The sequence below is a fragment of the Platalea leucorodia genome (assembly GCF_965183815.1).
Source record: "Platalea leucorodia genome assembly, chromosome: 3".
NCBI classification, from domain to species: Eukaryota; Metazoa; Chordata; class Aves; order Pelecaniformes; family Threskiornithidae; genus Platalea; species Platalea leucorodia.
Genome location: NC_138825.1, coordinates 22,174,004 through 22,186,321, shown reverse-complemented (window position 1 = coordinate 22,186,321; position 12,318 = coordinate 22,174,004). Strand labels below are relative to the sequence as shown.

The window sequence follows — 12,318 nt, the reverse complement described above, 5'->3', positions numbered from 1 at the left end:
AAATACAAAATGCTTTCACTGTTTAAATGACATGCAAACATCTAAGAAAGTTTTCAGTAATGAAAGGTAATAATCCAAGGCATGCACATTAGAGAAAACTGCAGTGTTAAATAATCTATCATCATTTCACCCATAAAACATGCTACATGTATCTAACTGCATGCTGTGCCTTGCAAAATATTTTTTTCTCTTGTTTTTAATTTTCAGATAGATTAGAAAGTAAAATTTCAAGAGTCTAAACAAGCATTGATTTCATACATTAACTTATTGTGTTGGATAAGGAAAACAGAGGTTCATACTGACACCAATAAGCACAGAAACTTCATTAAAGAAAATCAGAGCTGGAACAATTTTATTAGCCATCTGGAAATAAAAGCTGGGAGACATTTGATAACATATTACTGAAAGCAAAAAAAAGACATTCAATATGAGAAATTGTTTTATGAAGTCCAGAAGATAAAGGTATATAAAAGCTGACAGTGAACAAGTTGCCTATCAATCAAAAGCCCAAACCAGTATAGGAGCCACCGTCTCCATGCCATATTCTCATTCTCAATTTAGCAGCTGCTTCTTGGCCTGATACTCTACTTGGTTTTGGCAGCACTTCAAAGAACACTACTAAAGAGGTCATGATCTTCACCTTCTTATCAAACTGCTGATGGTTTGTACTCAAGACCCACCTTTCCTCCTCTTTCCTGCATTACAACACCCCTGTAGTCCTTAAGGACCAGCTGATATCCCCTATTTGCTGAGACACTGCCTGGACTGGCATCCAGCAAACAAACTCTCTGCAGTCCTCACAACATTCACTCAGAAGCATGTTGTGCATTTTTGAAACTGTGGTTTGAAGATTAAACAAGACAAACAGTATTTTGACTGCTCAACAAGGCCAGATAAAACAGAACTCTAAACCAGGATAAGAGAAGTTATGCAAAATATGCCTCACTGTCAAATATCAAACCAATTTAAACTTTTTTTTTATATTCAGCTTCAAAGACAACAATCTTAACTAGCAGAAAGAAACCGCATTTCTTCCAGCGAGTAGATCAGCTGCATCCCATCTCATCAGGGCTAGAACTAGACATTATTTCTGTTCTATGTAGTGAAAAGGAAAGAACATTTAGTATTACCCTTTCCCAGTAAGATTCCAGCCACCAGAGCTTTTTCATATGAAAGGCTTTCATTTTCCTGCCAATTCCTTTTTGCCAAGTAACGGCTAAAATGGAAGGCTGGCCACCAGTCCTTTCTGGAGTTCCACTCTTGCTTGATCCAGTCAAGATGCTTCTCAGAGCTGGAAAAAGGTAAAACAAGTTACAGAAAAGCTTAAACTGGGATGAAAAGATGATTAGGAGGCAGTGAATTTTATAATCAGCTTGCTACAAGTCTCATAAATCACTAGACACACTGACCTTACACCAGATTGAAACACTAATCTAAACAGAAATAACCTTTTTTTAAATCCCTGGCAACACTAGTGAGGCAGGAGGTGAACTCTAGCAGTCTTATTTAGACTTGGCAATAACACAGATTGTGGTGCGAAATGAAGCAAGCCTTTGACTTGTGAGCCAGTTTGTCAATAGTAATAAGAAAGTTTCTTCAAGTTTGTCAACAAATTAGTAGTATGAAGGGGTTTGTTTTTAGAAAAGGTTTGTGTTAGTCTACATACACTCATCCCAGTAACTGTTATGCAATAAAAACCTTAAACCAAGCATTTCAGAAATAGAAACTACCTACAACAGGGAAGTGATATTCCCATAAAACAACCAAGATGCCCAGTATATTTCAAGATACTCTGAAGTTGTGTCTTCAAATACAAAAATGCAGGCAAAGTTAGAATATCATACCATTTTTACTAACTCTATGCAACAACACTCCTAGCTTTCATCCACTAGCTTCTGGACCTTAACAGCAGATGCTCTGTAGGTGGAGGTGGGAATGAAACAGCAAAATGGGTCAAATTAAGTACTGAATTAATTTACTGTAAATACGTAGGGCTTAAGAAACACAACACCCTGTTTGTTGGGTAAAATAAAGTCTAGACATTAGAGACCTTCTGGACACAGATTGCCTGAGATGGCTCCTTCTGAAATCAGAGGCCATATCTGTCAGTGTTGGCGAGGACACATCAATCCCCAGGCACGTTGGCTCAGCTTTTAAGAACACACTGGCTGCGTTCTGTAACAGCTACAGCCGTCACACAACACACCAGTCTGTACATTACCAGTCATGCCCCTATTGCAGCCCAGCAATTCTCAAGCCAGCTTCAAATAATGCACACACAGTAACAGAGCAGAAGACTCAACAACTTGGTTTTTCCCGCCCCCCCCCCCCCCCCCAAAAAAAGGGAGATTAGTGATGGGCAGCAAATGCCACCCAAACATCTGAATAACTCTTTCTGCATAAGCACATAACCTGGTAAAAAAGAAAAAAAAAACCACACTTTTTTCAGGTGATGATAATACTGGGAATTTCAAATTCCCTTCAGTAACAATTTCTTCTTTCCTCCCAATGAAAGCACACTGCAGCCAAGCACTGCCACAGAACTCAGGGTAGGCCAGACAATTCCGTTCACCAGCACAGAAGACAAAGGCTACACAGTGCCACTTTGTCAATTGCCCAAAGGTGGAGACTTGACACATTTGGTTTTAGCACATTGTATGAGATACTTACATTACAATTTGTTTCACCTGTCTTGCCAAACAGCTCCATGCTTTTACATTTTCCTTCCAGCCAGCATAATCCAAGACTGCAAAAATAACTTCTAGCCCCAGTCGACGTCTTTTTCTTTTCTCTGGAAAAAGATTAGGCTGATTAATGAATTACTTAGATCAGGCTGAACTCATTAGTAACAAATGAAATACAGTTCTCCATCCTGCCTCCCCAAACACCACTACTTTCTCTATTACTGAGGGTTCCCCCCATTGCCTTCTGCCTCTTCCAAGAGATAAAAAGTTAAGGAATACTTCCTGGCTCTAGAGCAGAACTCATGCCTGTCCCTACTCCCATCCTGCTCACAAACTGCTGACTCAAGAGGCACACATAAGACTGCTCACTTATCCCACAGTGCCTTGCTTACAATACTTGCTGTTTCCAAAGCTCACTAATCTGTGCTTCCAATGGGCATCGCTGTTCAACGTGTTCTTCCCACGGGAAGGGAACACAGTGGCTCTGAATACTTCAAATCCTGAGATGCCACCAAAAAAAAAACCAAAGCCTGACAAATAAACCAGACATTTCACATCAGCAGTTCTGTAGCAGCAGAGTTCTTAAAACAACACTTATCACAGCAGATAAACGCAAGAAAAACTATGTTTATCAGTATAAATTTCTTAAAAAATCAGTTTGTCCTTAATAGTTACAAAGTTATCAAATGTGTCATACATGAACAGAAAAGGCAAGGTTTCAGCCAGGAGGTTTTTTCCCCCCTTGCAAAGAGGGAAAGCAGCAGCAGAGAGAACAAGCTTGATTCAAGGACATTTCACCACTCTGCTGACTTGCTGGAACATACCAGGTCGCAAGAAGACACACAACTTGGAATACAATTGATGGGCATGGAAAAACAGTCTCCAGATTAGAAGACTTTTCTACCAGCTTGAAGATAAAACTCCCCTGAAGAAGAGGAAGATTTTGTTCTTTGATCAATAACAATGAACTAAGGCATAGATCTATCTCAATTCCTCCAGAAGAAAAAAAAAAAGCAAGCAGAAACCCCAAAAAGGGAATAGAGACCTTTGCATTCAGAGTAGGGTATCTCAAAAAACAATTTTAAGAGTTACTTTCGAGATCCTTGCTGTGCCTTACAACAGTTTGCTTTCATCAGCCTTTAAAATGAGAAAGGCATTTGTTTACAGAAGTTTGTAAATGCCTGCTCACACATCCAACTTAAAGGTTCCTTCCTGTGATCAGAAAGTTGGGTTTGCGCTTTTTTTTTCCCTTAACATAACTACTTTGAAAAGCAGAAAGAAAGCTGCAGAATAATTTCAGAATATTATTCTAGATTAACATAAAGAGCAAAGATACTTAAAGACTTACTTGATTTTTGAAGCATTGTGTTAAAATCTATCATTAGTTCATGAGAAGGAACAATATCATGCAAGATCTGGAGGGAAAAAAAACAAAACCCAGATACATTATTGTAATGTGAAAACTTTTGAAGACTTCTACCTGATCAAGAGAAGCACAGACTTCAGAGTTTTGCAGGTTTTAGTTAGAAAAATTAAGTAATTTGGTACCTTGCAGCCATGATATAAAGAATGAACATCTAGGTCCATTTTGCACATCTGTGACACTACTCTGTGACACAATGGATTAAATACCTTGATGGCTGCTGAAAAACACTGCATGTGACAAATACAATATTCTCAAGGAGCAGCCCAAATCCATACCCAGTGTCTCTTTTTAGAAGGCAACATCGTTTCCTTCCTAGGCCAGTTCTAGCTCCCCTGTCTACTGCTCTGTGCATTGGACCATGGTTTCTGGACCTATCAGACAAGTTCTTTGATTTGTCACTATTTTGTAAGAGACTAGTGTATAGAGCCACTGCTAAAAAGCACTGAGAAGATAGAATTTTATACGTATATGCTGCAGTTTAAAAGTCTAAACTTTATGAAGCTGCTGTTTTAAAGCATCTGCCCTAACAAAAGCACGTTAGTGCCATCAAGTGGCAAAAAAGACTGCAAAACATTGTTTGCAAGAAGTTACCAAGATCAATGAGCAAGGGCAAGCAAAGCAGGAATTTAAAAGCAACTATACAAAAGCTTAATACAGCAAGGCCTTGTCTGCCAACAGCCAGCAGAAATTAACTTCTATTTTAGCTTAAATGCACAGCTCATTGAAAACAAGCTGAGAAACTAATTGCTAGACAGGATCAATATGTGAAAGAGCAAGCATCTAAAATTCCTTCAATATTGTAAAGATCAAACTGTAACAGAAATCAATGCACATTATGTACAAGACTGCTGATACAGACTCCTGGAACCATGTAAACATGTTTCCTGAGCTTGCTTACTGACTTAAAGAAGTTATACAGCATGTCAGTTAAAGGCAAAACAAAGGCTTGAATTCAAAGACAGTAAAGGATACTGTTCACTCCACCCACTAGCATCACTCCCACTAACCTTCCTCTAACCCTCTCCTTTCCACAAATACAACAGGGTAAATAATGTAACAGGAGTTCAACTGAACCAAATTGTCAGACCAACATTCAACATGAATGACAACAGGCTGTACCTACTATATAATATATACCTTCAGTGCAGATATGAGTGATTTCTTTGATTCACCATGTCTCTTCAGGAACTGATAGAGGTAAACATGAGCATTGGGATTAGCAGGAAACTTTGAGTTGTAGGCATATTCAGTTAATACTTGGCGGGCTTCATTATGGTCTCCATAGAACTCCAACAACTAAGAGAAGTTAAGTCTGTCATTAGTTTGCCACACATCAAAGATCAAACTCTTACTACTAATTTTGGGCTGTCACAGAACTATCCAATAGCATAGTCTGTATCTAAGAGTGCAGCATATTAAATAAGACTAACACTAGTGTATTTTCATTTTACTGGCTACTCTTATCACAGATAGACAAAAATTCACACATAGAAGCCAGTACAGGAGAAAACTCCTTTAACACTTATTTAATTGTCAAAGAATTACCAGCACTTGCTCACTGGCAAGAGACATTGAAGCAGCCTGCCATGTACTTAAAGAGAGAACTCTGAGAACGTGGCAGCTGTCAGCAGCAAGCAAAATTCCGTAAGATCTGCTTAGAGAAGTCAGAGCTTATCAGCATTTACAAGTAGTAAATAATTTCAAAAGAGATTTTAAGATTAACTTGATTTCTTAGTTACAAACTCTAAGCAGATACTTAAAAAACCAAAACCAAACACAGAGGGACTGCATGTTTGGTGTCTTTAACATTTAGTGCATCCAGAAAAACACTGCTCAGCCAAAAAGAGAACTTGCTTTCAGGAATTTAAAGACAGCTGTGCTCCAATTTCTGTACTAGTGCCATGAAAACAAAATATGCAAGCTGTTTGTCTATTTCTTTTTCTTGGCAATGCACAGGTAAAGTCCTTTTTGTACCCTGTGCAGGCTCTGAAGTTCTACCAGCAGTAAATTGTGCTCTAAATCAATGCCAGCAAGATACATGTACAGATGTATTGCTTTTAAAATACTTTGTCACCACACACACATAAAAAGCTGCAGACAGACAAAAATTAGACAGGGAAACACAAAAGGAAGGTATCTGTAAAACATGCCCTTACATCCACGTAGCATTTCACAAAGAGATCCCAGACTCCAGGTATTTTAATAATCTCCTTCAAGTTCACTGCTGCCTTCCGAAAGCAACTGTGCATTTCCTGTTCAACAGACAAGTCTTCAAATCCATCCTGATCTAGCAAAACATGAAAGAATGCCACAAAGTTCAATACTTGGTTTTCACAGAAGCAAGTAGAGATCCAAGGTAACTGATAACACACAGCCAGCAGGTACACGCAGAATTAGACACCACACACAAGTACCAACTTACATGTCTTTAAAGAAACTGAAACTGCAACACAAGTTTAGGGGGCTTTTGCTAGCACTCAAAATTCCAGCAGCCATCAAGCGCTTATGCACCTATTAAGTCACTGCTATAAGTGAATACATTCCTTTAATCATTATTTTAGGTGATGCTGGCTGGATATAAGAAACATGATTTGAGGGGTAAGTTTCAGAATAGCATTTCAGGACTCTTCAGAAAAATGCAGGTCAGTGTGCCATTTCAGCTCCACCATTATTGGAACAGCCTGCCCAGGGAAGCGGTGCGATCACAGTCCCTGGAAGTATTCAAAAAACACATGGATGTGGTGCTTAGGGACATGGTTTAGAGGTGGACCTGGCAGTTAGGTTAATGGTTGGACTCGATCTCAGAGGTCCTTTCCAACCTTAATGATTCTGTGATTGCTGATATAGAATTATGTACTATCCATACCACCAAATTTTGAAGTCTAATATTTCCCTTTGGTGCCTTCACATGCAGATAAAGGCAGAAGAGCAGCCTGCATGGAAAAGCTGTCATGGCAAACCATGGTGTCTGCACGAGCAAGCAAGTTGAAGAAGTTCACAGCTCAATACAAAAACACCACTAGGACTTACCATGCTCTAACAGGATGGTCTTCTGCTTAGACCAGCTGTAGTAGTCCAACAGTCCCCTGTAAGCCTGAATCAGTTTCATTTCTTTATCCTGAATGGCTGTTTGTTCTCCAAACCTCCAGCTTTCTGCCAGGGACAGGTTTTGGTAAGCTTCATCTATTAGTCCATTACAAAGGAGATGAAAGGCATGCTCTAAACAAACCTGCAATTCAAACAGTCCATACCACAGCATTTCACATCATAAATAGAGAGAATCTCAGCAATACAGCAAAGTTCTACACAGATGTGTAGGGAAAGAAGAAAGACTCATTACTGACATGCATATAAAATATTGCAAACATAGTCAAGTATTTTAATTAGAAGAGCATTTATACATGTCATTTCATACAAACAGTATCTTTACAAGGAATTTTGAAGAAAAATGCAAGAATGGGACAATACAAGTGTCACTGAGGGGAGGGAGATGAGCCAAGAACCTAAGTAATTTTTTCTGTCTGAAGACGCTGGAGAAACATTAGTAACCAAAAGCATATCTGATACACAAAGATGTATCCCTGGGAAGGGAAAGGGCTGAAGCTCTTGAAATCTATGGGGCAGAAAGTCACCCTTCAGGTGGTAGACGCTCAGTGGTACTTATCAAGGCAGCAGGAAGCAGTTGTCTCAAAAACGTGTTGTCATTAACAAGTGCTGTACCTATTTAAGAAGGCCCAGAAGTGACCTGAGGAAATCCACTTGGGTTACATTTGGTGATTTTTGATTTGGCTACCCAACTGCAGAACACCTGCAAAAGGGATGTCCTACCACCCTATCATGCTGATTAAGACTGGATAAAAGTCTAAACCTTCAGCTAGCTCTAGTAAACTCTTGTATAGAGCTTCCGCTGAAGGCCTTGAACAAATACAACATGATGCTTCTGTCTTTCATTCTCACAAGTGAGAAACAGTCAAAGAAATGAAAACAATAGAGGTTTAATTGAGCCACCACAGGAAAAAGCCTACAGCTGGGTGACACAGGGGTCCACAGTGTAGGGCCCACTGTTTTATATGCAGATTAGCTACTTGAAAAGTGATTGGATAACAATGGCAACATTTAAGTGTAACTGTTTAGTCAGGAGCACAGTGGCCAAATTAAGGACTGGAAACAAAACTTAGCGGGTGTTAACACATAATTAGATGTTGCTGGGGCATGCATGAAAAAGAATGTAACTGTTTGAAGTTACAAAATTTAAGGATCTAGGCACTTCTAAGGACTGGCGATACACATCAGATCAAATATGTAGACGAAATGAGATACAGTTAAGTATAGAATAACCCTGAAATTATCATGCAATTGGTAACTCAGATGTACTATCTTTTCTGACACTATTGTCAGTAATACACTTCAAGAGTAAACAATCATCAAGACTGCATTAAGTACTTACCTTCAAATACCTTTTTACTCCTAAAGTTTTCATCTGTTCTATGAAAGAGTTGAACTCTTTCATGCTGCTATGGGAATGATGGCACAGAATTTCAGTTCCTATTCTCCAAATTATCTATTAATGGAGAGAAAAAGATTAAAAAATAAAACTTTAGTACAAAAAAATTGAACAGTCACCATTACATACAGTCTTACCAAACTTGTAGTTACTGTAACAGATGAACAAAACATACATTTGAATTGCAAATAGAAAGTGAATACTAAGTGTTGTCTACTGCTATAGTTACCTACATATTCATCTAGTAGGATTTTTATAATTATTCAGTGGGTGCTTCACCATTGCTCATTATAAATGCAGTACTCCAGCAAAGCTTATGAAAACTGCATTTGTCAGGTTTCACCTCCTGTTACTGAAAACAGGATGTTTCAAAGGTACTGAAAACTTACGTTTTCCTTTGATAGGTTCCCACTGAGACACAAAGTATACATAGTCTTTATTATTAAGTTCAAAGAATTATTTCCAAGTAGATGTAGCTTATCATCTACATGCACTTATTTTCAAGGTCTGCCTACACAATGTAACCAACTATTCCAGCAGGCTAGCCATATTCAAGCACTCGACTTCATTTATTTAACAACTCTAATCCCTTTCCTCCTGCTTCTATCTCAGTACCTGCAAGGAGTTTTGCAAGTACTGGAGGAGCTGGTAAAGACCTAAATAAGCTACTAACTTTCCAACAGATTCTGACTGACTGCAAGACAGTGGCAAACACATTTACTGCTTTTCCACTTTAGAAGACTTCATTAACAAAAAAAAAAAAAAAAACAAAACCCCACAAAACCAGCCTGCAAGCCCAAAGAACTTTTCAGGAGCACTGAGCACTCTGTCAGGAAAAACATCAGGTAGCACTGGAGATTCTCAGCACTCCTGAAAGTGAGATATCAGCAGAATTAAAGCTCCAGCAAGATTGGTTAAACCCACAGCAGAGGCATGCCTGTGCAGAAGCAGACTTCTGGTGAGTCAGCATGCTGCCTTGAGCACTACCTATGATGGTGTCCAGTGTACTTTCTGCAGCCTGCCATCCAAGAGTTTCTACATGAGCACCTGCGTAGTTGCTTATTTATTTTTGGAAGCTTCAATGTCTTTTTTTTAAGAAACTAGTTTAGTTTATGAAAGTTGCCTCATTTTTCAGGTCTTAACCTCTGATACTTTTTTTTAAAAATTAAAAAGAAAATCGAGCCTATGATTAGTTAAGACAAATGTTGGTCCTGAAGTATTACAGATGCTTCTTGCAAGTATTTTTCAACTGCAAAAGAACTCTGATACAGGACACTGGCTTACCTCTGATGGACCCATGTATTCTGTAGAAAAGTCTTTCTCTAGTGACTCAATATAGAAGGTCAGAAACTCTGCAGCCCTTTTCCATTGCTTCTGTAGCATGGCATCCTGAATGTAACTTAAGCATGCTTCCTTGCTCTTCTTGAAGTTTAATTTGTATTCATGGGAAGATGCTAAACAAACAAACCAAAAAAAAAATCAACCAAGCCCACAACTGTCACAGCCCTTATTCAGCTAACAACGTGCCTACCACTTCAGTATGTCTCTCACATGATCTTTCTCAGACATTATAGAAAGTGATCTTAAGCTATGTGGTTTTGAAGTTAAACACATCTACTAGTCTGCAGGGAAGCAAGACTGTGGCAAAAGATGAAATGGCATTTTCCACAAGCAGCACACAGCTGCAGCCACTTGAAACAGTGAAGAGCCAATTATTACACACTACTACCCTACCAGAATTAGAAGACCATGTTGCTTTGATACCTTCACAGTACATTTTGTTATATTTTGGGGACCACTCTCTTCCCTTACTAATCATCAGCTAAGTAGGCAAGCCCACTGTGCTGAAGATTTGCATACACACCTACAAACAGGCTATTCCAGTACCAAAGGCTAAGCAATTCCCACTAAAAACAAAGCCACACATAGGGAATTATTCTCTTTTGAGCACGAGACTGGAAAAAGGCCACTTACCCTTTTTATGAGGACAATGGTTCAATTCCTGTTATAGCCTAAAACTGAATCCTCATGTTCACACTTATTTAAAAATCGTGGCTATGTACTAGTTGCGTGCCACAGTCTAACCTGCCCCTACAACAACGCTCAAGCCCCAGGAGCCTTCTGTGAAGGCCATGCAGAGCTCACCAAACCACCTCCTACCTGGATGCTGTAGGCAATGGAGTAACTCCAACACTGGCTTGAAGCAGTTTTATTACAGTGTATTCTACAAAATTACCTCTAACCAACCTACCTATAGGTCTAGTCTCACACCTATTTCTAATCTCAAAGGTTCCGAGTACTAACAAAATAGAACCCCCAGTGAACACCACAAGATTAAATATACCAAGGACCTGGCTACTGTAAGTAAGAGCTACAATGCAAGTTAGAAGTCATCCAATATGGTGAGAGTTGATGTGAAGTGTTTCACTACAAAGCTATTTCGAAAAAACTTCTCTAGAGGTTTTGTGGTCACCTGCACCCACAATGCTTTTGTTATCAGTCACCTCATAAAACGATTCAGGTTGGGGAAAAAAAAAAAAAAAGGACCTTAAAGATCATCAGGACCAACGGTTAACCTAGCACTGCTAAGTCCACCACTAAACCATGTCCTCAAGCACCACATCTACACATCTTCCAATACCTCCAAGGATGAAGACTCAACCACTTCCCTCAGCAGCCTGTTCCAATGCTTGATAACACTTTCAGTGAAGAAATTTTTCCAAATATCCAATCTAAACCTCCCCTGGTGCAGCTTGAGGCCATTTCCTCTGGTGCTATCGCTTGTTACTTGGGAGAAGAGACCAACACCCACCTCGCTACAGCCTCCTTTCAGGTAGTTGTAGAGAGCAATAAGGTCTCCCCTCAGCCTCCTCCAGACTAAACAACCCCAGCTCCCTCAGCCGCTCCTCATAAGCCTTGTGCTCCAGACCCTTCACCAACTTCGTTGCCCTTCTCTGGCCACACTCCAGCACCTCGATGTCCTTCTTGTAGTGAGGGGCCCAAAACTGAACACAGCACTCGAGGTGCGGCCTCACCAGTGCCACGTCCCTGGCCCTGCTGGCCACACTACTGCTGACACAAGCCAGCCCTTACTGTACGAGTAGCGCACACGCCACCGTCAAGCGCCCCGCAGGCTGCCAGGCAGGCGGGCCGCCCGCACGCCCAGCCAAGCAGGACCGGGAGCGGCATTGAGGGCACGGGGAACCCCAACCGCCGCCTCGGCGAGAGAGCGACGGCGAACCGCGAAGGGAAGGAGCAGGCCGGCCTCACCGGCACCGGGCACAGCGGGGGCAGAGGGCGGCCTTCCTCCCTCAGGGCCGGACGGGGGAGAGGGGGAACGGCGAGGCGCGGGAAGCCGCGGCGGGAAGGCGGGGACGAGCGGCAGCCGTGGGGGCCGCGCCCGCCGCCGGGCTGCCCCGCCCTTACCCGGTCGGTAGAGGTCTGGCGGCAGGCAGGGCAGGTGCAGGGGCGGCAGCAGGGCGCTCCCCGCCTGCGCGGCAGGGCTCTTCACCGCCTCCTCCAGGAAGCCGTCCATGGCGCCGCGGGCAGGCCGCCACGCCCGCGCTAACGGCGCCTCCCCGCCCGGCTGCGGCGGACAGCGGCCATCTTTCAGCCCCCAGCCGCTCCAAGCCAACCCAGCCAAGCCGAGCTACAGCACCCGCAGCCCGCTTTAACACCGACCGCCCCCTCAGGCGGGCAACGGA

At 41.4% G+C, this 12,318-nt stretch overlaps 1 protein-coding gene across 6 annotated transcripts in view; it reads right to left on the bottom strand.

Moving 5' to 3' along the window:
• Positions 1 to 12,318, bottom strand: part of TAF1A (TATA-box binding protein associated factor, RNA polymerase I subunit A) — a 23,883-nt gene extending 11,565 nt beyond the window's left edge. For all 6 annotated transcript variants that reach the window (XR_014227642.1, XR_014227643.1, XR_014227644.1 and 3 more), the window contains exons 1-9: positions 12,041 to 12,318; positions 9,899 to 10,068; positions 8,558 to 8,671; positions 7,141 to 7,339; positions 6,267 to 6,397; positions 5,248 to 5,406; positions 4,033 to 4,099; positions 2,671 to 2,791; positions 1,131 to 1,291 (exon numbers count right to left, since the gene is read on the bottom strand). Coding sequence is in view for 1 of the 6 variants with exons in the window: in XM_082306658.1 (XP_082162784.1) it covers positions 1,131 to 1,291; positions 2,671 to 2,791; positions 4,033 to 4,099; positions 5,248 to 5,406; positions 6,267 to 6,397; positions 7,141 to 7,339; positions 8,558 to 8,671; positions 9,899 to 10,068; positions 12,041 to 12,149 (1,231 nt within the window). In the remaining 5 variants the exon portion in view is untranslated. The remainder of the gene's footprint in view (positions 1 to 1,130; positions 1,292 to 2,670; positions 2,792 to 4,032; positions 4,100 to 5,247; positions 5,407 to 6,266; positions 6,398 to 7,140; positions 7,340 to 8,557; positions 8,672 to 9,898; positions 10,069 to 12,040) is intronic.